This window comes from Larimichthys crocea, chromosome XI (genome assembly GCF_000972845.2).
Source record: "Larimichthys crocea isolate SSNF chromosome XI, L_crocea_2.0, whole genome shotgun sequence".
NCBI lineage: Eukaryota > Metazoa > Chordata > Actinopteri > Sciaenidae > Larimichthys > Larimichthys crocea.
The window spans coordinates 11,176,890-11,202,578 of NC_040021.1; the positions used below are offsets into that span (position 1 = coordinate 11,176,890).

Here is a 25,689-nt window from a genome sequence, read left to right on the forward strand (position 1 = left end):
ATCACAACTTGTAAAGTATAGTTGTTAAATTAAATGTAGTGACTTAAAAAGTACAATATTTCACTCTAAAATGTGAAAGATTATATGAAGAAGTATAAAGTACTTTAAGGCCATACATCCCCGCGTTACACCCACACCAGTGTTTGGTTATTTTGGCTGATTAAAGCTCTTCTCATGATTGTGTGGGCACGTTCAGACTGCTTGATTGACCTCTCGCTCACTCCTCTCTCCCTGCTGCACTAGTTGGGCCTCAGAGGACGAGACAACTTTCATCTTTATCTTTATTATTTATTCATGAAGTTTGACGACCTCACATGATTCCCATCATAACTCTGTCTTACTTTAACATGAGCAGAGATCTAATCGGCCGTGTGGAGGTGAGCAGAGTGCGAACATTTTGACTTGTCATGCTAGGAGAAGCAGCAGTGGTGTTGTATTCAAGTGTCTCCGAAAGTCATGACATTGAGCCAACATACACAATACCAGGGCACTGAAACTGAAGCAGCTAAATGGAATAGAGCCATTGTTCATTTCATGCTTTTCCTGTTGTGATACGTCAACATGTCTTTCATGAAAAGGTCTTTTTAGTTACATTTTCCTTGTTAGGTTGAGCTCATTTATAAGTAGATATGACCTGCTTTTATAAGGGTTTACTTATTAATAGTAATATGATTACTAACATCTACACTCATCACACAATATTGACTGACAGCACAACTTTAAGTTTGTAAGTTATTTGTGTTTGATAGTGTTTGTTTTGTTAATATTTTTGTGCAGATTTGTGTACTGTATTTGTGTATATGTAGCTAGTGTTGTTATCCAATAGCCCTGACCTGACTATAAATAAGATAAATAAGATACAGAACACGGAGCAGTTTGTAGGGCGGCCCCGTTTATGTACTGCAGTAATGTTTCAGTATGAGATTACCAGCACTCTGTAATATGTCTCACATTGCCTGGTTACAGACCTCTATCTTTCTATTATTTGTTGTGTGCTCACCGTTTCCACCTCTGTTATCTCATCATCATCACACACCTCCTGACCACTCCGTTTCCTGCTTGCTGTGATATTCCCAAGGAAGTGCTATATTTACAGGGATAAATCAATGTCATACGCGTTTGGGAAGAATGGGTCACCTGACATGTGTAACTTTGTTACATTGCCAAAGATGGTGTTGATATGTACATGAACTCAGCTGCTCTAAGTTTCCAACCGGAGATCGTCAGTGGTGATACAATAGGATGGAAAAATACTTGCGCTGATTTATTTTGAAATGACTTACCTGTTTTTAATGACTGCTGCCACATTAAATAATCACTGATGAGTATAAAACTGCAAAGATTTCATTTCTTCGTACAGAAGAATGTGCTTTTTTATAGACGTGGACAGACATCAAATAGTGAATCCGTGTCTCACAGCACATAACACTGGGAGCTTTTACTCAAATGGAAACAGGATGAGGAAGAGTAGCGCTGGCATAATTGCTGACAGCCTGTGGTTGTGTGAGGGAGATGAAGATGAAGAGGAGGAGGGTTTAAAGTCGGCGCCAGCATGCAATTGGTGCATGAAGTGATTGAGATTTTGAATTATGTGAATGAGATGATGAGGGCCTGCTACTGCCTCACAGTTCAATCCATTAAGAAGGACAGATCTTATCGGTGTGTTTGTGTTGGATACACAGGAGTGATGTTTTATAATATAAAGATATAGACTGATTGTAGACTAGTATTTGGATGCATGAATTAGAGTGGCACATGCAAGATTTTGGTGAATAAACTTTGGCACAATCACAGTTTCCATTCACTCCTAAATGTGTTGTCAGAAAAAGGGAATTATCATTCATAGCAGTACACCATGTCCAAATCTGTCTCGCAAAAAGGCAAAAAGTTGGACATCAGTCATAGATCTGACCGAAAACGATTCATCTTTGCAAATTACTAGACGTGTTTTGACGTGATCTACAACTGTCTGAGATTATTTTTGAAAAACAAAATAAGGAAGGAAGGAAATTCATTGGAACATGGCAAAAAATAAAGTTTGTGTTTAGTGTCTGCAGTGTGGTGGATGATGAGTCAGGCATTGTGTCTGGAGGTGTCTGGTTTGCTGGGTATTTCCCAAAGATATTGGATCATATTATGACAGAACACTTCAACTTAATGTTATCAAATAAAATGAGAATGACTTGTTTACATCTTGTTTAACAGGGATGTAAAGGTGTTTTAGCATCAGACGTCATTACAGATATGTGTGTGGATGTCTAAAAATGAATAAATCAAGTGACAGAGAGCTTGGTTGTGCAAAAACATAGTTTCATTGTTTTTCTTACCTTCTGACGCCCACACAGCAAGAAACTCTGCAGGATTTTGGCGAAGGTGCAGAACCACAAACTGCACCCCCTCTCCATTCATCACTCGGGCAGCTGTCGGAAAGTGCACCCAAGACTATGTTTTAATGCAAAGACGCTGTGGAAGACGGGAACAGACAACAAATAAAGATACGTATGTTGAGATTCTGAACTTTCAAACACTTTGTTATGATCACATCCTGAATGAGATTTCCTCTAACAGCTGTGTTTCTAGTCACAACTTAACGTAAACAGTCAACTTCTTGTTGAACACATTAACATGCTTCGCATTCTAGCCCTGCATATTCAGACTGGTATATTTTTTCAGGGTGTCATTATCAAGGCTTATTCTTCTTGGCATGGGACAATTCCCTCTTAAAGGCTTAAAGTGCCAAATGGGCCTGCGCCCATGTGTGTGCGTGTACTGAGTGACATCTCTGGCCGCCCTTTCTGCAGGCACACAGTAATACAGCTGAAAGTCTATACCTAGGAAGGGGAAAACCTCACGAGTGCTTTAAATAAAGATGTCCAGAACCCTCCTGTTTTATGAAATATGTCTGCTTGTTGGTTCAAGTTCTGCTTTATTAACCCCGAATGTCTCCCCTAAAAATTTGTCATCTATGTTAAGAGCGTCTGTGACGCACAGCACCCCCCCCCTCCTCGTCCTCCCGACCTCCCCCCAGATGCGAGACATAAATCACGGCAGAACCAAATTAGAATCTAAAAAAAGGAACAGAGAGGGGTATTTTGGTGAGCCTCTAATAACTCAGCTGCTTGTTCTAGGTGGAACAGTTGAGATGGCATCGTGTAAAACCCAACTGAGCCTCAGATAATGGTGATGATAAAACCTCAGATGCAATAAAAAGGTGCACGGGAGAATTAAAGTGACACTGAAATACACAATTTTATTGCAATCTGAGGATAACGCCAAACAGAATTTGAATTATTTGGATATTATGTTGCAGCTCAGGTGTGACTTTGGCTGATAATTGATAATACTAATTTGTTTGTGAAGATATTGGCATCATTTATATGATTATATCAAAACTTAACAACTTTATGTCTATATGCATTCTTATACTGTGCAACTATCTTTTATATATATGACATATTTATGTATTTTACGTCTTATATTATATCTTTCTAGCAGGGCTGCGACATAATCAAGTTTTGATTTATGATTATGGCGACTGAAAGAATTCACAATAACAATATTTTATTTTTATTCCTATTCAGACTGGTGCAAACCTCATCAGTTTTATACCAGTGGTCCGGTGGGATGTAGTTACCTCCGTCCACACTAGAGGGAAGCAGCAGAAAGAGGCATTCAGAGTAACTTTTTCTGGAAATTTCTGGAACATGATTTTGAACATGTGTGCTGTATCTATTGTGTGTTATAATTCAAGTCACATCTTTATTAGGGAGAGATTAAAAATAACAAAACAAAAAAAACTGGATTCCATAGCAGCTAAAGCCACATGTGCAACTACCTGCAAGATTTACTGCATTAAACTTCCCCTACCAGCTGAAATAATAAAGTTTCAGCTCTTTGTGAACCTGTCTGAGACAAGAAACGCGGGGTGTCTCGTTCAGTCTTACAGACAGGGCGTAGTAGCTGCACTGGGAATAAATCTGAACGCCTGACCTTGAGGGCCAGATGACTTGCAGCAGGTACAGGATGAAAACAAATACAAGCGATGAAAAGATGTCATAACAGTTAAAATAAGAGTTTTAAGCTCCACACTTTGCAGAAATAATCATCTTAGTCTTATCAGTCAAAAGGCGAATGACCTATTTAACAGGAAATTATGACTCTTCTCTGTTTTTGAAAATATGGTCGTAACATGTCGTCACATTAACATTTATACCCTCAATGTTTGCTTTGAAACTCTGCAGTTCGTGTTAAATTGGTGCATTTTTGTCCCTTGTAGGCTGTATGTCTTATGTCAGTACTTGAAACAGTCATTTGATGTCAGAAACTGTTCACAAACTCAATTCTCTATATGAGCCTACAAGCCAAATCTACGTATTTTGGGGTTTCTCAGTAATTTAAAATGTTACACATATTTTCACAATAACGTGTAATAATGTAGTAAGCCACATCATTTCCCTTGCTTAAATAATCAGTTTAAGTAGTCTGTTCTGAAGGATTTCAATGTAATATAACTCTAATAAATATTTCCCAACCTCGGGGGGTCTAGACATCCTAAGAGATCACAAGATAAATCTGCGGGGGTTAAAACATGATTAAAGGCCATATGAGAAATAAAAATACATTTGTGATGCATAAAACAGTTGATGTCCTGACTTGTTGCTTCTTTCTTGTGAAATACCCAAATACTCTGACTTTTCAGAAATCTAAAAAATGAAACAATTCAAGAAAGAACACTCCACACCGAGGCACTGATTTGTTGAAGAGGTCACAAGCCAGAAAGACTGAGAGCAAAGCCACACTTCACTCTAAGAAAACACTGATTCTTAATAAGTTCTTAAGGAACTTTTTTGTCCGTAACCCTTTTACGAGCTGCTGTGACAAGTGAATTCCCCCAATGTAGGATCATTAAAGTCTATCTGATCTTATGTTTTAGGCAATAATGTATTTTTTATTGCAGTGCATTCATCTGACAGCTTCTGACATGTGATTATTATAGTTTAAACAACCCAAATATGTTGCTAATTTGCTCCCTTGTGACCAACATCGATTAGGCCTATACAATATTTCTGCTGCAGATACCTACCTAATACTTTTACTTTTTAAATATATATATTTCTTACTTATGAGTAATGTTTTATCAACCTTGTGTATATGAGCTGCTGTGACAAGTGAATTTCCCCCATGTGGGATCATTAAAGTCTATCCTATCATAACTTAAAAAACTAAAAAGAGACAGTGTGAACACCTTTGGGCATTCTTATGTTTATTAATCTTATTATTTTCCTTTTAAAGGTTCTTTGGAGTGCTGGGTGCTGATTACTGGTTCTTTAAGTCACCCTTTGTGACAATGTGACATCCTGATTTTGATAAAAACCAACAAAGAGACAGTTTGAACACTTGAAGTGCATGTGGCTTTAACTAATGGCTGCTATATGATGAAGAACCAACAGGACAAATGTTCCTTGCAGAACAAAACAAAAAATCAGACCTCTATGAAAGCAAAATGGGTCCACACTGAGGATATAACTTGTGAAGAGGCACTGATTTGTTTGAACCAGAAAGAATGAGAGCAAAGTCACACTATACGCTCTAAGAAAAACTGGTTCTTGATAAGGTCTCTGGAGAACTTTTTATCTTTAAGAAATCCTTTTTATGGTCATTTAAAGTCACAATTGCAGCACTTTTGGTGCTATTTATAACCTTTTTTATGCTTAATAATCTTTTATTTTCCTCTTCAAAGGTTTTTTGAGGTACTAATTACAGTTTTTTTAAGTCCCTGTGATGAACTGACAACGTGTCCTGGGCTTGGCTCCTCCAGAAAATGAATGGATGGATGTTTTTTTTTAAAGTAACCTTTTGTAACAATGTGACCTGGTTTTGATAAAAAAAACAACAACAACAGCTTCGACTAATGGTTGCTACAGTATATGCCACAGTATCAAGAACTAACATGGGGAAAATGTTCCCCATGAAGAAACACTTTAGTTTCTTACTTAAAACTTTATATTTTAAGGGTGTATGTATTAAAAGTCATGCACCTACTGTCACTAATACTTTTTTTTTTAATCACAGAGCTGGCTTTAAGCAACACTGCATTATAGGTTATAAATAAGTATTTCTGGCATGGGTTCAACTTCCTCACGCTGTCATTTTGTCAAATAATAAAACACCTGCTGCTAAGACAGACTTGTCTGTGTTTACAGCCATCACTTTTATTTATTGACTCGTTTACGGTCTCTGTATCTAATCTATCTTGTTCCTCGGCTGAAACTTTCCTCTCTTCCAGTCTCTCTCTCTCTCTCCGTGTGTGTGTGTGTGTTTTCTCGTCGGTTGCTAGGGGTGGAGCAAACAAACCTGTGTCTCCGTCGTCTAACATTATTTTCATCCATGCTTACGTATGGAGGCAGCTCTTCCGCATTCCTCACAGACAAGAGGAGTACTTAAACGGGCTGATGCAACGACTTCAGCTAGTCCCAAAACCTACATCCGACAACTAACACCCACACCAGCCTTTTATTATCACTGCGGATTTTTTTTTTTTTTGGACGCACAACAGGTAAAGTACTGCGGATTTTTTTTTTTTTTGGACGCACAACAGGTAAAGTCTGCGCTTTAACCCCGTCGAGCCGCGTTGCTGTTGTTTTTATCCCATAATAGTCGGTAAATGTTATGTCATATTTGCATATTATTATTTTTTTTATATAAGAGTTTCTGTGTCACTTTAACAGCAAGTGCTTTCACTTAATTGCTCTTAAAAAGAGTTTTTTTTTTTTTAAATTAAAAGTTTTTTTTTTCCTCTCGCGCCGCATTGAAGTCAATTTGTTGCCGCCACGAGCTCTTTAAGTACGTTGTTGTTACAACTGTTGTAGCAACTGTCGCCTCACAGCTTGTTATTTACAGAGCCGTTAAAGATAAATTACACCGGGACCGGAGGTATTTTCATCTGTGCAGTCTTAATTTCAGTGTTGCTAAACAGGAGAGAAGTGTCGGTTAGCCTTGTGAAGACAGTTATGTAACGCTACACGAGCCACACGCCTCTGTGTGTGTGTGTGTGTGTGTGTGTGTGTGTGTGTGTGAGCTGCTATGCTAAGCTAAAGTGCTGCTGCACCCTCACTGCAGAGGCTGTGTGTGTGTGTGTGTGTGTGTGTGTGTTTTAATGTTACCACACAGAAACGTGAGATTTAAAGTTTGACAATGAAGCTGCACACACACTCATGCCATGTGTCCCTACTTCCACTACTACTACTACTGGAGAGTCAAATGTTTTTGCATGCTGACAGGATTTTTGCAAAAGTAACTCAAAAGATAACAAATGTTCATGCATCAGTTCATGATTCAGTCTGTAAACATAGTTTTCCAGAGCACAGCGTGATGTCTTCGTACACACTGTTGCCCATAAAGTTGGAATAAAGTGTTGTGATTTATTCTTGATTGACAAAAAAGTGTGTCTTCTCCAACCAAACCACAATTAGCCCGATGTGTATAAATAGAAAATAACTTATTCCAGCTTTATTGGCAATAATGTAGTCTTGTCTTGTCAGATTTACAGTGACCATAAAAACGGGAAAACATTTGAGAAACAGGAACCAGATAATGTTCACGGTCAACTCACTCCAACGAGTAATCCGTTTTGAAACATTTCTGCTGGCTAATAACGACACTAATAAATATCTCGTTACTTTCCTGCAGCGTCCAAACACAGTTGCATCATTGACAGGAGGCTACTGACAAGTTTTCTCTGAGTAAGTATGTTTGAATTAATCCAAGATGCTCTCTCTCTCTCTTTCTCTGCTGCACTATAAAGAAACAACTTTTCTTGTCGTAGCGAGTTCACCTTGAAACATAAGTGAAGTAAATGAAGTGTGAAGTGTTATTTGGCGGCATGTGGGCACAGGCTCTCTATCTCTGCACTGCCCCATCGTAGTGCTGCTCATCACGCTGAGTGTGTTTACCTTTAAATGCTCTAAATAACTCTTTTTGCGTGTTTGCGTGTCCTCGTCTCACATGTGAATTTGCATACTGCCTGTGAAACAGACTGTGATATTAAATTTCCTTCTGTGTTTTCCTTGTGCCGTTGTGATGAGTGAGTAAATATCCTCCTCCTGTCCACAAAAGATTTACATTCTGCCGTGTAACTGTAGCTCTGTCTAAGCTGCAGGTGGCTTTTGGTTATCTGCCCCGGTTGGCCTGAAGGTTAAAAGCCAATCATGGAATTGGAAATATGATGGACAGGGCTGGATCATGTGCATGCGGTTTGTGACTTGCAAGTTCATAGGTTCAGTGTTTTCCTATACAGTGAGTGCACGCTCGTACAACTACATGCCGTGCGGGGGGGGACTATTTGTGTGTTCTTTTTATATATGTGTTTCCTTTGTGTCTTTATCTGTGTTTGCGTGTGTCTAAGTGATAGAGCGTGTGTTGCAGAGGGTTTAAATGCCCCAGCGCCTGCCCGGGCACATCCGTAGGATGGTTTCTGCATAAATGGAACGCTGCAGTGGATTAATGGGGAAGGGCTGGCGAGCCGACAAGCAGCGCAGGGCCGACAGGGCTGAGAGGCTGGACGTGGGTGCACAGGGTTTATTTTAAGTAGAAATGCCTTCCAGTGTGTCTCTGGAGAGAGCTGGAATTGCCAAGCTGCACCCCAGTACACTGAATAGACAGCAGACGCATTGCAGGCGAGCGAGCCAACTATGCAACAGCTAGGCTCAATGATACTATTACTAATGCTGGGGTGGGGGGGTTGGGGGCAGCTATTCACTGCTGTACGTATCACATTGTAAGCCTTTCCACATGGTTTATAAAAACAGTGTCAGGACAGACTAGACGTACTCTGCACCCAAATGTCCAAAGGTGTAACTGAGAGAAGAGACATCGAGACATTAAAGCCAGTGTTTGTTTCTTTTTTTAGCAGAGCGCACACTAAAAGCTTGTGTTTTAAAAGGCCTTTTATAGAGTTATGATTTCCAGATTTCCTGAATTTATTCTGGAAGCGAGCTTTTTATATTTACACAAGAAACACTCGTCTCAACACTGACCTTTAGCTCACGACCCTTCGACTGCGACAAAAGGATCGAACACATAGTGCGGCGCAGACATGGAGGGCCTTGTTTAATCAGAGCAAGCGTGGGACAGATGAGGAAATGTCAGAGGACAAAGTATGAGACAGCATTAAAGTGACAACCACAGGTTACACAATGATCGTGATTGCTTCAACAGGCAGAATTAAATCTGATTTTCTGGACCTGATTGGCCAATACCTTGTCAAGGTTGCACATAACTTACAGTATGTTGGATTCGTCGTAGACGTGAACTCCATACATTTAAAATGCATTTTGATTCATTTAATCCATGTCTGAGCCAAAGCTCAGTGCCATGCAAAGTCTAATCCTGACTTACAATGTGGGGTAAAATAGTAATGTTATAATAATTCAACCAGGACCACCCAGTCGCAGAATATAGATGTGTGACTGTTTGAATGGCATGAAGCAAGCCAAGCAGGAACTCAGCCAATGATCACATCGTAATGTTTGAATGAAGGCGGCCACAGTGCTCACGCCTTGTGCATATCTGCAGGTGCTTTGTGTTTTTTGACTTGACTGGAACATTTTTCATCCTGAGGCTGAAGTCGACAATAAAAAATGTAACAGTTCAACTTTCTGTTCTCTTGTGTAATTTCCTCGTGAACAAAAGATAACCTCCGCATGCACTGCACTCCTGCTTGCTCACTGCTTTGGCAACCAAAACCTGGAACATTAGGATCACTCATTACTCCTACAGCAGAGGATCTCTTCATGGCTGACAATGTTGCAAGGTTAAATGTTCATAATTGCCTTGAATGGCTGTGGGAAGGTTTAGTCATCTTCACAAGAGGAATTTCAAAGGTTCCTTCTGTCTGTGGTGTCTGTTGAGCCCAAACGAGAAATGAAAGCTTTTCAGCTTGAAGAAAGAAGAGCGATCATATTTTCTGTTGTGACAATCACTTCCACTCCCCACATGCCATCACCCTTGAGTTTATTGGCCAGAGATGACCGCAGCACGATCAGAACAACAGCGTCTGTTCCCTCCTCGAGCATGTGTCTTGTCGCTCCAATGAAAATATAATGAGGGGGTTAGAGGAATGTTGATACTGTATATTTGGACTGTCCTGTCCTCGAGGAAAGTTGGTGCCAAATTCCCTGGTTTCCTCGGAGGATTGCGAAAGGCTGTAACTCAACACACAGCCTGACTGAGTGCAGACGGTAATGATGATCGTTGAGACCTTGGCCAGAGATCGAGAGAGTGTGCCTTGGCCCGAGCCTTCGCGCTCATTGTTCACTTTCAGCGCTCATGTAGCGTTAGACCTGTTGAGGCTGTATGCAGGAGTTTTTCAAGATGCTGGTGTGTGGGCCTTTTTGCAATGCGTTATTAGTCCAGAATTAGACTTTAATAAAGCGTGCTGACGAAAAAAAATAAGTGGTCAAATAGCATCTTGGAAAGCACGCGTGTCTTTCCCGTAATGCCACGATCCAGTGATTTAAAGTTGAGTTGTTTGGCAGCACAAAAACATAACTCAGGGAAAGATAAATTAGCAAGCAAATATTTTTGACTCCTGCACTAAGTCGGCAAAATGACTGCGCTGGTATTGATTAGCTGTTAGTGGGCTTCTTTTATGGAAAAGGCAACGGTATGTGTGTGTAATGAGTTGCTTTTGAAAAGCCCCTCTAACCCCCCCCAACACTCTCCTTCACCGTCTCTATAGGGGATGAGGATAATAGGGCCTCCAGTCGTGCTGCTGGCTATTGGTAAGGAGCCGAATTCCTCAGCACTGCTAATTGCTCTCAGGAATGACTCAGGAAATGGACACATTTAGTCGAGCTGAAGACAGATGGAGTATGTGAGCAAAGAAACCAGCATATTGTAAATATATAATGTATATATAACATGCTGACTGCTTGCACATGCACACTCTCTTCACACACACCTCCAGCTATCTACATCTCACATGTGTTTAGATTTTTGGGCAGAGAGCCAGATGCTGCGTTGGGTACGGGGTCCTATATTTCATAACTAATACGTGACCATATCCGCTCCCCGCCCTTGGCTTCAGCTCGTCTCCTCTCCGTTCTGCCCTGAGAGGCAGCGGTGCTCGGGCTGTGTAGGTGTCTTTGTTCAAGGCTAGTGTGGGCCTAAAAAGCTCACTGTGGCACTGCCTTTTTTCTGCTCGACTGCAAAAGCACAGTAACGCCGTTGCATCATCAAACGCTGACCACTAATCCTCGGCTGCAGGCTGCTACTGACAGAGAGAGAAAGAGGAAAAAAAAAATACCCGTCTTTTGAAAAAATGTAAAAATCACTTTGACTCATGCTTGCAACGACAAAAAAAAAACAAAAACTGCGAGACACGCATCAGCAAACTTCGTCTGTGTTGTACAGATGAGACATCTTTCATGCCTCGAAGCTTGACGGGGTGTTGAATTTGCAAGGGGGATTTTTAAGACGGGCAGGTTGAAAGAGACATAAAACAAACGTTCTACTCAACGTTTGACTCAAAAGCAATCCACGTCAGGGGTCTGTTATGTGTTTTGAGTTTATAGCAGCGCAATAAAGCGTCTGCAAACTCACTTTTATGTCTCATAATTGATAGGCATCTCGCTTCAGTCGTCATTTCACCTTTTGTTTTGGAGGCCGCTGGCAAATCTTATGTGGGGTTCTGATTTCTGTGCCCTGATGTCATGCAGACAAATAGGAGGTTATATGTGTATTTCTGCATGTGTGTGTGGTGAGAGTCTGGCCTCAGCTGCATGCTTCAACAAGCCATAGCAAGGAGTGGGGCTTTCCTCCGCAATATATCTGACAGAGCAGGCTTGCATTACATTGTACTTAGATATATGAGGCAGTCTAATAGACATAAAATATGATTATTCCTGAATTGACTTATTATTTTAGAGTTCGCTTCAATTGAAAAATCATGTGTGTCCAGGATGGAGCCTAATCTGAGTCTGTCCTGAGTGTCTGGCCAACTTGGATATTGGACTCCATTTTGGCTCTGAAAGCGATTTGCTCAGTCATTCCTAATGGGTGCTTCAGTTCCTGTGGCTGTCCTCTCGGCCCAGGGGTTAGTTTGGATTGCATCCTTTGAATTCCAGCACAGTTATCGGCCGGCAATGAGCAACATATGAAAAATGACGGTGTGTACATGTGGAGGCTTTTCTAAAACGTAGAGGTGTGTACTGTCTTACACTACTGAATCGTCTGAAATGTTTTTTTGTAAGCTCACACCGCTCTTTCAAAGCCTTTCTGATAAATACAGTGGTGTACTATTGTTTTTTGTGGCTATTTTAAAAGGAGCTCCCGCTCTCTCTCATTCACCTCTGGATTAGCTGACATATGGTTTGCCTTGTTCTTAGACAGCCTCTCTGCAGAAAGAGAACGCCTTGGCACCTTCCATTCCTCCACCTCTCCTGGGAGTTTGAAAGAGAGAGGGAATTTTGTCTGAGAGAGATTTTTACCAGGGCTGTCTTGTTCTTTTCCTTTCCAGCAAAAACAACAGGCCGCTGCCAAGTGCAGTGTAAATGGGAGTATACATACAGTGGGAGAGAGGGAGTGAGGGAGGGAGGAAGGGAGGAAAGGAGGGAGGGAGCAGTCGGGATTTAAATAATAAAATGCCTCATTGGACACTGGCTCCACATACCAACTTGCCCTTGGAGTGAATAAATCATGCAGACTGAAGGTGGGGAAGAACAGGTCAAACTTAGCGTGGAGATTGGCTGAAGGAGTGCGAGTTGATGTACTGTAATATCTAATGTTTTAGATCATCAATACAGGAATTTTACATGATACATGCAGTAATCTCTTGACACATATGTCAGATTTTAACTCATGTAGCAGAGAAACAAAGTCAGCTGCACTTCAGAAGTGATTTCCTCCTACTAAAAGTGAGCTGATGCTCGCTGGTAAACTCCCGTCCAACTGTAAAAACACTTTGAGGACCAGCCCATAAGCAGGGTGGAGTACATTAGAATAGAGTTACATAACCTTGTTTTTTTTCATTACCTCCTTTATGGCTTTTGTAATAGAGCAAGTCTTTCAGCAGCAAAGAAAGAAAAACTTGGTTTAACTTACAATACAGTCAGCCCGTCAGCGAGTCACCCACCAGCAAAGTCAGCTGTTTCCGCAGCACCTCACAATACACGTCTTTGTTGGTTCCATATGAGAGGGGCTTTGTTCGGTTTGTGCCCAACCTGCAGAGGTTCAGCTCCGGACCGAATACTCAGGAGTGCAAGCGTGAATTAAAGCTGTTTATAATGTAGAAGTCACACTGATATCATCAATCTTTTGTTAAAAAAAAAAAACTCCTCATAGCTTTTGAAAGTTTAGCCGGTAATCCTAGGTGAGGTTTTCTTAGCCCCGGCAAAATTATTGACGTATCCATGCGGTGATTCTGTTTGTGCTCGGTGTAACACGTCTGTTACCCATCATCTTATAGCTACTTATCAAGAGGACATTTTGTATCTTCAGTGTTTATTTTTCTACTCGTATTCTGAACAGTAAGAGAAACTATTTCTCGTCAGGCTTTTCTAAAAATCCGCTGGTCTCACTTCTCCTCAGAGATTGCAGGGATGGGCAGGGTACAGTCAGCTCATGTTTCACTGTTCCCATCTGTAACATTTGTTTTTTATTTGGCCATCAGAAGTTTTCCAACTCTCGGTCTTACAGTAATTAGAGAGACGTCTTAATTCTCCAGCCACTTCCTTTAGGCCTGCACAAGTTCTCCTTTTTCTGTCCCTCATTCCTCCCTGATTACATTTAAAAAAGAAAAAAGTGCTGTGGTCAACCCCTCTAAACTACCCCAAATTGTTGAAAGAGGGTGGCAGTGGAACGCATGAGTGTTACCCGCTCTGTTTTGACATGAACGCTTTTGATATCCCTTTACATGAAACCAAATGAACATTCAAGAGGAAAACCACTTGGTCAATAATGAAAGCAAAAGTATAGAAGATAGCCATCAGTTTATGTAATCAAACCGGACCGTTTCATGGCTTCCCTTCCCCTGTGAAACTACAGAAATGAGTGTTTAGCTGCTAACAGTGTGAAGTTTGTTTTTACACCGGTCGCTGACTAAGAAGATAACACAGCTGTCAAAGCTGTCAACGTTTGAACGCATTCTTGGAAATGGCAACCTATATTTATAACCATCTTTCATGACAAGGACAGAAGACAGTCAGTTAATCTTTCTGTGGGTGCAATGCCAATACTATGCGATCACAATAAAGATGAAAGATGCTGTCAGACGGCTGCAGTGTACTATTAGAAGAAGGGCATGAATGAACAGAATACACAGAATGATCATCTTCAAACGCACAGTGCACACACAAATGCAGTGCAGTCTATTTTAATTTCAAACTTCCTTATTTATTCCTTATTATATCAGGTTGTTTTAGGTCATACACTTGTTTTTTAGTGTGAATTTTTAGAATAAATATATGTAGTTTAGTTTGTTGTCTTGTTATCTCAGGCTATACACTCTAAAACAAGATTTTTTAAAAGACTCCGTCAGGCTAATCGTTCCCTCTCTTCTTCTTTTCTCTCTCTGTAGCGGCGGTGGTGGCCGGGTCGGACATGATGCCGGGACAGATACCTGACCCTTCGCTGGCGGCGGGCTCCCTGCCCAGCTTGGGCCCGCTGGCGGGCATCTCGGCCACCACACTCACTGATCAACTCAAGCTGGCTGACTTCCGTCAGCTGGGCACCATGCTTTCCCCGCTGCATTTCCTTGGGAGGCTTGGGAAGAGGCCGCTGGCCATCAAGACAGAGGTAAAGAGGAAGAGAGAGTGAGAAGAAGAGTGAATAGTGCAGAAGTAGGGTGTGTGAGAAACAGAGAGCATTAGGCCATTCAAGTTTGTCCGTAAAGAACCAAAAGGTTGATTTCAGTATCACATGCAAGTTTTCTAATTTATATTCATAGTCTTAAGTGATGGAAAGAACAAGAAGGAGAGCTTTCTATAATAACTTTATAATGGGGTTTTATATTCTGGTGCCAGGTGCTCAGAAATTGTGTTTTTACAGTTAATTAAATTTAAATTCTCTGATAGCAACATATAAATTATTATCTCCCTCTGTCTATAAAGTATTATAGTAGGGGCAGCGGTCTGAGGTGGTTATGGGGCTCTCTTATTTAAATTTTCAGGTGTATGATCCTGATAAATAAAATTTTTTTAAAAGTGGAATTTTGCCCTCTCTAGTGCTTACAACAAGAATTACCCTAGAGGTAGCACAACATAGTTTTCGTTCACTACTTTTGTTTGTAGCTGATTTTTTTTTTTATAATTCAGTCATACAATTCCTGCTTCTCATGTCACACATTGTGTTTGCAGATGGATGAAGATGAGGAAAGAAGGAAACGGAGACGAGAGAAAAACAAGGTAGCCGCAGCGCGATGCCGAAACAAAAAGAAGGAACGGACTGACTTCCTTCAAAGGGTGAGTTCATGACACAGCATTGCATACTGAAGAGCAGCACAGAGCAGTTCAGGGTGGTAGCCAAGAATAAACCTGACTTCACTTGAACAGCTGGTTCACATTTAAGACATTCAGCCCATTCAGCCCAAATCAGAGTCAACATGATCAGGCATGTATTAGCCTGCACAACTAAAAGTCCTGGGTCTCAGATCATTTTTCAGAAGTTATAAAAGCTGACAAGCCTAAGATTAACAACTCAGAAGTGCTCTCAACAATTTATTTGTCCTAACGATTCAACGTCTCTGTCCAGGAATCAGAGCGTCTGGAGATGGTGAACTCCGAGCTGAAGGCCCAGATCGAGGAGCTCCGCGTGGAGAGGCAGCAGCTAATGGTGATGCTCAATCTCCACCGGCCCACCTGCATCGTGAGGACCGACAGCGTCAAAACACCCGAGAGCGAGGCCAACCCTCTGCTAGAGCAGCTGTCCGCTGACTCCAAGTGAAACCAGGAAAAACCAGGGACGTGGAGTCCCTGAAGCCCAGACTAGCACCACCGTGGCGGCCATTTAAAACGAAAACCTAACTGGCAATACATTTCTAATCAAGCACTTGAGCTCCAAGCTGAAGACTTTTGGAGACTTTGCCCAAAGACCTGAGGTTGTAAGGCTTCCTTAGTACTGCTACATGAGCTGGCTCTGTCCATTGGAAGGCTGGAAATACCCAGTTTCATCTCTGCATTAAGTGTTGTTGTTGACACCCACTGTGCCTAGTTGTTACTTCAACCATCTCTACATAAAAGGGACCAATGGAAACAGTAGAGTACGACTGGAAACAACGCTGAGGAAACACACTAATATCAATATGGTGCTCTGTTACAAAAGCCCTGAGTAGATTGTGTGGCATTGTTTCGAAGCAGAGGCCCACAAAGGCTTTATGTTCTGCAGTTTTCCTTTGTATTCTAGCCGAAATATACAGGTGTAGAGTTTTTAGTATCCAATACTCAATACAAGTACACCAAACGGAGTAGAGTTGTTGTTTTTTTAATGTTGATTTCTATACCCTGCCTTGACGATGGCAGTTACCGGTTGATCCGATTTGTGGTGACGCTGGCGTCATGAAAAGCACATATACACAAATGTTTACACCCATGTTTTTTGGACTTGTCTGTCCATTATTGTACTTGTTTTATACTGCTTTGTATACATAAACATATATGAAATGCTTGTTAATCACTTGATGTGATTCATCTTTTCAATCTTTTCAGTCTGTGTCTGTCATGTTGCGCTGTCAAACAGCTGTGAAAACAAGCAGAAATCTTTTCACCCGAGCAGTATTTCAATGTCTGTTCTGGACCTGTATCTGCTATGTATGACTCTGGTACCCCGAATAGATTAAATTTTATTTTCTAACTACAAGAAAAGGGCATGACTTGTCTTTTTTTTATTTTAGACGTGCAATATCTCACGGTTTCTCTCTCAAGTTTTTTTTTTTGTAATTGTTCCTCCCAGTCATTACACTTGAACTGTCATGACCAAAGTTGTGCAATCATAGTTTGGCAGCCTGTCTGGCACACATTTTGGCTTCACTTTCATTCGCAAAACTCATAAAAATATCATTCAGCGGGAGAAATATCTCCTGTGTCTAGACTGAACACAAAGCTACTGACACACAGTTTAACCACATCACACATTGGTTACTTGCTTTCAAAGAAAGAGTCTTTCCCTAATTGTCAAATCATAACTGAATTGAGTTATTATTTGGCTCTCCTTTACGTGTCTTTATCTTTGTTTCTAACGGAAGCACTTAAAACCCTTTGTAACATTTGTTGGACAGCAGGTAAAGGTCACCACAGAGTTGTGTTTCTCACATCAACACTGAACACTTGGATTTAGTGGACTGAATAATAACACCTGAAAGTAAAGCTACATCAACAAAATGTCTTGTAGGTCGAGCCTAGACTCAGACTGTGGTCAACGGCTCCATCTAGTGGATTTTATGTGAACTGCAAGGCCCAGTAGCCCCCAATAAATCGATTTAAATTCACAAATACTGATCAATATGTGGTCACACATTTTAAAGACAAACCTACATACATAATTCCCTATGTATTTACCTTTCTTTTCTTTTCTCATCATTGTTTTTATCGACCTCCCATCAACCGCAATTTCAAACCACCTAGCAACAACGACCGTTGGTTTTCCTACAAGGTTCAACGTTCGTGTTTTTCACATAGAAAGTGACAAACTTGTTCAGGTAGGTTTCTGTTTTCTCTGCTCTGAACAGTAAAATACATTTAACATGTTAAACATTAAAAAAAACATTTGTTTTTGCTTTTAATACCGCTTCAAGTTAGTTATACTTTTAGTCCTGTTTTAATATTTCAAATTTAGAGACGTTGGTCTGCTCCAACCGTTGTTGCTTCATGAAAAAAAACCAAACGACGTTAAATGCTAAAGCTAAAAATATTAGAAAAATAAAATAAGAGTAGCCTTTATTGTCACACAACTTCAACAAACTCACGTTAACAAGCTACAGTAAACCATTTTAACTTGTCATAATTACTGATGAGATGAAATGTGTACATCATTTTAACGCCCAAACTGGTTAATCTCTATCAGGGTTCAATAAAGTTGTATTTTATTGTGTAATATTACATCATAATTGATTTGCTGATTATATTTTGTATTATTAAAACAAAGTAACTTGTAACTAAAGTTAGCAAATAGAGGTAGTGGAGTAAAAAGTACAATACTTGTCTTCAAATTGTAGAGGGGTAGAAGTATAGACGAGTACAAGCACCTCAAAAACTACAGTACTTAAGTGTACATAAATATACTCTCTAAGACTCACCTGGTTCCTCCTCTTGGTTTGTTCAGGTGTAGGGCAGATACAGGTGTAGGTTCAAGATCTTGTGGTGTGATGGAGGACGGTGCAGTTCTGGATCAGACGGAGGACGAGGAGCTGCCACCTCAAGACCAAGACGGCGACCCTGGTGACGAGTGGGACACAGATCTGGAAACAGACGGTAGGTTACAGTGACCAACAGTTTAATAAAAAATAATGAATGCATAGTTTTTGTCCCCCTCACCTCTTCTTCCTTTCAGATGCCACCAGTCGGAGACAGAGTTTGTCCCGTGCAGAGCTGTACCTGCAGGCTTGTCAGGAGATCGGGGTCCATCCTGTTTCTTCCTTCCTCCGCAACTTGAATGAAACCAGTCTCAACCTGAACCACTACGGTGTGGGGCCACTTGGGGCCAAAGCTCTGGCTAGAGCTCTGGGAGTATGAGCCTTTAATCCCTTCATCTAGATATCCATGAAAAAAGTAGCATAGTGATGATGTAAAATGATGCATAGAAATTGGACCTGACATTTATTTTCTATTTTCGCATTTTTAGGAAGACCGTGTCATCACCCACCTTGAGCTGGAGGACAACACACTTGGAGCAACTGGGACACACTATCTGATGGAGATGCTTATATTAAACAACAGCATTGAAAGCCTAGTAACTACCCTGAAACTATCACGTACATCAGCTCGGCTGTGGTACAGCGTGGTTCTCAATTGTTCTGAACTCCAAAAAAACAAAAATATATTTTTAAAGTAACATTTTTAGAGTGTAAGAATGACTTAGTGTTGTTATTTCAGAACCTTTCCAACAACCAGCTGCAACGTAAAGGAGCGAAGATCGTCTCCACAATGCTGGCAGACAATTACAAGATCAAATCCATCAAACTTTCAGGTGATCACCTACATCTTTCACCTCTTAATATATTTGTTCTGCTCTTTTTTTGGATCAGTAATTTAATTAATTTCCCTTGTCTTCCCATAGGAAATGAATTTGGAGATTCTGCTATTAAATACATAGCTGAGGTATTAAAGGTTAGTACATAAAACTGTTGAATCCATGTGGCAAAATAACAGTTAAGCTCCGTGTCAATTCAAAAATTAAGCTTCAATCCAACTTTTCTTTGTTTTTAGGGTGACTATGTGGTCACAGAGCTGGATCTCAGTAACAATAAGTTCTATGATGCTGGAGGAGAATACCTGGGTCATATGTTAGGTACTGTAGTTCATTCCTCATATTAGGTATTACGTATTAGGTGTAAACCTGGAATGTATGAACAAATACTTGTTTCTTGTAAAAAATTGTGAGCTGATAAACAAACTTTCACTTTGACTTGAACAGACTTCATGTGTAATTTGTGGGGTTTAAGTTTCAAACACTGTGGCCCCTTTCTCAAAGGCAGTAATCTAGGTATTGAAGACCTCAATCTGAGCTGGAATCACCTTTCTATGCGTGGTGCAGCGGCTGTGTGTGCTGCACTGAAGGTGACTCAAGCACAAGCCTTCGGTGTATGTTTAACTGTTTTCTGTCGAAGCTGTTTGTCACTCACGTTTACATTCTCTCAGTTAAACTCGACTCTGAAGCATCTTCATCTGTCGTGGAATGGGTTTGGCCACTTTGGGACGGAGAAACTGGGTCAAGCTCTGAAACAAAACAGCACGCTGGTGCTGCTGGATCTCAGCTGTAACCATATAGACGATGAGGCTGTGACTCTGCTGTGCCAGGGACTGGCTGCCAACAACACACTGAGAGTCCTCAAGGTCCCAGAGCACTGATGTTTTATTTGATTATAATCATGGTGATTTTAAACATTGTCCACTCTTAGAAACTTAATTTAAATGTTAAACATAAGGTTTGGTGTGTGTGTGTGTGTGTGTGTATTTTGTTCAGCTATCCCCAAACCCCATAACAAATGTTGGAGCTCTGACGCTGCTTACAACTGTTAAAAACAACAAGAATTCAGCAGTGGAGGAGATTGATATTTCTGTAAGTGCAGCAAAAACGAAATATTAATATGAATCTGTATGTTCACATTACACGTGTCTGCAGTGCAGCATCTATGCTACAAATGTGCTCGTGTGTGTATATATATGTGAGTGCAGTCAGTGTTTGTGTGTGAGGCCTTTGTGGAGCTGTTGGAAGAAGCCCGTCAGAGGCGTCCTGCTCTGGATGTTCGATACAGTGTCATGAGCTCCGTCACCAGGAACATATCTGCCCTCCAGGTCTTTCAGGTCAGTCTGGAGAGACAGGTTTGTGACATTATTGTTGTTATATGTAACATTTGTGCTCATGTCCTTTCAAAAAGTACCCTAAAGAGATTGTTTCTTTGCATGTATACACCACAATTTAAGGTATGATCTGGATTCTCTCTCAGAAATTCCTCAAAATGAAAAATGAGAGCATCATGGACTTTTTCCAGGCTTTGGACAAAGAAGGAACCATGAAAGTTTCCACCTCTGCCTTCAGGACGGCTGTAAAGGTCAGGATAACACTTACGTCAATACATGTCAATGACTTAGATAGATATTCAAGAAAATGATGTTGTCACGCATGCAGGAAGCTAACGTTCCTCTGGATCAGAGACAGCTCGAGTGGTTGGTCAAGAAGTTTGACAAGAGCTGCTCAGCCACCATAATGTACAGGTCAGTATGTGAGCTGGTGTATGTGGGATTCAGAAATTCCTTCTTCTTTTTTTTTTAAAATCAATTAGAAAAATTAGTACTTTCATAAAGTAACTTAATATAAAAAAATAAAATAAATAGAGGTTTGTAATGGACCAGAATTATTAGTTTTAAAAGGACCAGATCACCCACATTAAGGAGAAAGTTATCATCATGTAAATAACATAAGTTATTCGGTTGTTTTTTCTTCTCTTAAAGATTTTGTGAACACACTTGTGCTTTAATTATTTTAACAGTTTAACAGTTTTAGATGTGAGCGAATGTAACGTCCAACCTTTTTTGACCCGTCTCTCTTTGTTGCAGTCAGTTTGCTGAGCTGTCGTAGATACAGAGACGTACATCAGCTCTAAGATGAGGATTAGGGATAACAGAGGAGACACCTTCAAATGAAAGTTAATGCAATCTATTTGATTTTGTTATTTATATGACGGGAATCCAGTAGTTTCACATGTTTGCTTTAGATAAAGATACTTATTAGGAAGAGGAGCTGGTATTGTGCACCACTGACAGGTGTATCGTAGTAGCAGTGACTCCCCCTCCTCTCTCCGTCCACTGTAGTTCTTCGCTAAACCCAGTTCTGTCCACTGTGAATACTTGAACCTCTGACACCAACCAGCTGCACCCACCTGAGCGCTGCCAGCTGTGTCTGCCGCTGGGCCACAGGGTCCTCCGCCTCATTCTCTCCATCCAAAAATAATCTTCTGGTATGACAACAGAACAAGAGGAGGAAGAAAAAGAGAGCTGGCATCCATATCAAAGGACTGAGAGGAGGGAAAGAATAGGGCCAGATGCAAGGCTAGTTGTTTCGACCACATTGGTTAGCTTTGAATGAAACGGCCTGTAAAGGAAACAGCACACTTATGAATATGCATGTGCAGCATTACTTATGCAGGCCCTGTGGGGTAGGATTATTAAGGGTGTGCTGATGAATTCTCTCAAGGTGTGATATCAAACAGTGCAATCCGTTTCTGTCAGGTGGCTCCAGCGGTAACCACACAGGACACAATGACATCACGCACCGTCTCACCTGCACCTCTTCATTGAGTCGTCTAAATGGCTTGACACCCTTAATATCCTGGGTCATCAGAACACGAGACAACCATTTAAACTAATGTGTTTGTTTGTTATTTTTTTCACCTTCATCACCATTATGTCGTCCAGGATCCTCCAGAGAGACAGACAGTCTTCTTTTTCTCCTCCAACATGTGGTTGACTTCCATGTCAAAGCTAACGCTGTCAACATCACTTCCTGAGAAGCTGTCAGAGTTGGGATATGCAAACACTTCCATCTTTTCTCCTCTTCCGTCGTTCGATCCCCTCCCCTTCTCATCATCATCAAAATTTCTCTGGAATGGATGACCGGAAGTCTGACAACTGGCTGCCAGGGAGGTCCCAAGATGTTTTGCAGCCCGTCTCCTCTTCCTTTAATCTTTAACACTGAGGTGGTGAACGCTTCTGGTCTCGTAGATCAATGTTTGAAATATAACAGAACTAATGAACTTAATTAAGTTTAAACAGTTAACTCAACTGAAATGATCAGACCATCGTATCAGCTTACTAATCTCAAACACCCCAAAAGCAGCATTAAAAGTATTAGTCCTGCTCATTTTATAACAGGTTCTAGTCTCGTGTTTTGAATATGCTCGGATGTAGATTATATCTTAAAAAGTTACACCATAAAAGTTTTCTCCCCTGTCAGAGTTTGTAGCACTGCATGTCTGTCGATCACCTGAGTCCTCGGCTGGTTCTGGATCAGTTTCTGCCTCCTCCATCTTGAATCCTTTGCACCATCTTTACTCTCTCCATGTTTGTCTTCATTGTTGCCTCCAGAGTTTCTCTTCATTCACTCTAAAAATATAAAAAAATCCAGCAGTACATTTAGCAGTACACAAACTTGCATAGTGTTAATTGCAGTAGTTGTGGATGAACCACTTGACGTCATGGGAAAACAAGTTCAGAACATCATACTGAGCATTAATAATATATACACTATACTATATAATAGTATAGTAGTAGTAGTAGTAGTAGTAGTAAATATTTTCCTTTAAATTCCATCCTTTAGTGCCACTTATATATAGTTTATCCAGCTTTATTGTTTAGATTTTACTATATTTTAAATATTTGACTAGCTATTTATACGTTTTGTATTTAATTTAGCAGCAACACAGCTGATAAACTGAACACTGGAAAAATAACTTTATACCTAACTACTTGCTTTGTGGTCTGATTTAACTGGTTACTGTTTCCACTAAACTCTAAAGTAAAATCCATTTTTATTCCTTTTTCAACCACATGGCTTCAGTGGGTTTATGCCAATATTTTATTTAACTTCACACAGCAGATATTTGACTCTAAATGTGGATTTATTTGCTTTCAAGCCATATAAGCTCTAGTGAACAATCAGTAGTTCTGAACATACAATCATGTATCCATAAAATGTTTAATTAATTACCTTAATGAGAGGAGCTTCTTTTGGCACTCATTCAGTGAAGTTCAGTCACAATGGATGATGATGCTCTCATGGCTGGGGAAGTTGTATTTATTGGTTGAGCAACTTAAATTAAATAAAACTAACAAAGCCATGTCATGTTTTTCTGTTTATATCAACTGAATCTTGATGATAATATAAAACTACATCTTATGTATGCGTTTGATTTATACTCCATTTGTTTCTGGCAAACCATTAGGGTTTTAAAACACAAACTAAGGTGATGACGCTGACTACGTTATCTAATAATGTGAAACTACAACAGCTGGAATTAGTTTATACATGCATACAAAGTCTGTGCTTCGAACAAAATGTGTCATTCATGTTCCACTGAATCAAGACTACTTTTCAGACTTTATAGGCTGTACTTAATAAATATAAAGTGAAAGCGAGGATTAAAACATAAATGGACAGTTTTGGTTGTTAATATTTGTATCGTCTTAAACTCAAAACACATTTTCATTTAAATTCTTTATATAATGACATTGATATAATTAGCTATTTAGAAAGATAGAAAAAAATAACAGAATAATTTAGGTAAATTATCTCTCTGATGTGGCTTAATGAAAACAAACAGCTAGCTGCCAATTTCTAATGGGCCATCTTTCATCTGAATGGACACAAAGACTTAAAACCCACATCTTATTGAGCAGTCCAATTGGAAATTCACAGATTTGGCCAAATTTTGAAGACGAGACAAAAACCTGCCAACAAACCCTTCAGATATCTATGCACCCACTGGCACACGCGGCCAATTAACATGATCTCGAAAGCGCTAATGGAATCTTGAGCGGTAATAAAAGTAAATAATTAAATTAAAAAGGAACCCTTGTATCATTGTTTGCTGTATTCAGGCCCATTAGGACCTCTAGTATTCTCATGGTAATCTAATGTTTGGGTTTTTTGTGTTCTCATAATGAATTCTGTGTTTTTCCTCCAAACAGTGTTGTTCAGACATTTGTGTAGGTGCTGGCAGAGAAACAAAGACGTACATTAGGACCCATTGTCCCCTGTGATTATTAAAGTAAACAGAAACACTGAAGGGGTATGACACACAGCTGCACACACTTGAGCCTGTGTTTGTGAAGTGGGAGAAAGGGCAGATCAACCCTTAAGACTTTGTCAGAGATGATCCCATTATTTGGAGCTTCTCAAGAGCTGAGCGGTAGGCCAGCTAATGAGGCTTTGAAGATCAGCGTTTGGCACAGAATTCATCTGCAGCAGAGAATTTGGACTACAAAAATGGATTTGGCGCAAGATAAAATGCTTCCACCAAGACTGACCACGAAGATGTTCCCTGCCTCAGCCTCGTGCTTTTATTTTGCCGTCGTCAAAAAGACAAAGTCTGGTGATGAAAGTTGAGGTGAGATGTGCGGTTTTCTCTGGTGCAGTGTACGCTTGGTATTACATAAACCACCATCAAGCTGCAACTAACCGTTATGTCTAATATAAATGAATGTGCAATCAGATAATCGATTGAATGAACTATACAACGTCAGAAAATAGTTTAAAATACACATTGCACATTCTTCAAATGCCTTGTGTTGTGTGAGATTCACTATATGATCGTATAAGACAACACTGGCTGAAATGTTTAGATTTGAGAGGCTGCAACTAGAAATGAGATTCTAAGATTTCTTTCAAAATACATTAAATATGTTGGAAAATAGTTGCTGAAAAAATGTGAGAAGACTTTGAACGATATATTACTGAAATGTGGAGTTGGAGGTTTAAACTGGTTTTAGTCCAGGATTTTGCGGGCGGTCCTAAACGGTGGCTTGATGACACGCTGAGGCCACCCTGAGCATACCCCTGCACCCCTAGCAGAGAGATAGAGATTAATTCATTTTGCTTAGAGAGTTTCAAAGTTAGTCATGTCACTTTCTGAACTCATCTGACACGTTTTAGTTCAGTTCATTCAGTGGACACGCCCCCACAGCCCTGGAGCTGAGAATACTGCTCAGTTTTACCTGATTTTGACACCTAATTTCATAAACTTGTCGAAATCTTTAAACATTCAAATTTGGCTTGGTGGTTAAATAACACTTTCTTCTTTGGACTGACAAATATTTATTCTTACTTTACAGAGACTTTAAAGGATTAACCGATTATCTAGTGTATGGGAAAAATCATGGAAACATTAATCGACTAATCGTCATTGTTGGACTAATCGTAACACAGAAAGCATGTGCAAAGTTTGTAAAGTAAATGTGCAAGACAAGTTTTGTTACATAAAAC

The 25,689-nt window shown here is 40.2% G+C and overlaps 2 protein-coding genes across 6 annotated transcripts; both read left to right on the top strand.

Annotated features, from left to right (window-relative positions):
* The first annotated feature begins 6,395 nt into the window (after positions 1-6,395).
* Positions 6,396-16,856, top strand: LOC104922422 (jun dimerization protein 2). Its single transcript, XM_027284206.1, has 5 exons — positions 6,396-6,556; positions 7,690-7,742; positions 14,576-14,793; positions 15,354-15,458; positions 15,748-16,856. Exons 3-5 carry the CDS (start codon positions 14,599-14,601, stop codon positions 15,937-15,939), a joined length of 492 nt encoding a protein of 163 aa, XP_027140007.1. The 5' UTR covers positions 6,396-6,556; positions 7,690-7,742; positions 14,576-14,598; the 3' UTR covers positions 15,940-16,856.
* Positions 16,857-17,575: 719 nt separating this feature from the next.
* LOC104922446 (leucine-rich repeat-containing protein 74A-like) lies at positions 17,576-22,880 on the top strand. Of its 5 annotated transcripts, none has more exons than XR_003463187.1 (15): positions 17,576-17,689; positions 18,313-18,461; positions 18,541-18,716; positions 18,832-18,939; positions 19,083-19,176; positions 19,267-19,316; positions 19,416-19,497; positions 19,681-19,766; positions 19,848-20,042; positions 20,173-20,268; positions 20,385-20,513; positions 20,657-20,761; positions 20,839-20,924; positions 21,267-21,355; positions 21,939-22,871. XR_003463187.1 is itself a non-coding variant. In XM_027284202.1 (15 exons), exons 2-14 carry the CDS (start codon positions 18,356-18,358, stop codon positions 21,311-21,313), a joined length of 1,356 nt encoding a protein of 451 aa, XP_027140003.1. In that variant the 5' UTR covers positions 17,576-17,689; positions 18,313-18,355; the 3' UTR covers positions 21,314-21,355; positions 21,939-22,879. The 5 variants fall into 5 exon arrangements, 4 of the variants coding, with proteins under 4 accessions (XP_027140003.1, XP_027140006.1, XP_027140005.1 ...); XM_027284202.1 differs by having other exon boundaries at positions 21,271-21,355; positions 21,939-22,879; XM_027284205.1 differs by lacking the exon at positions 21,267-21,355 and having other exon boundaries at positions 21,939-22,875.
* Positions 22,881-25,689: the final 2,809 nt, after the last annotated feature.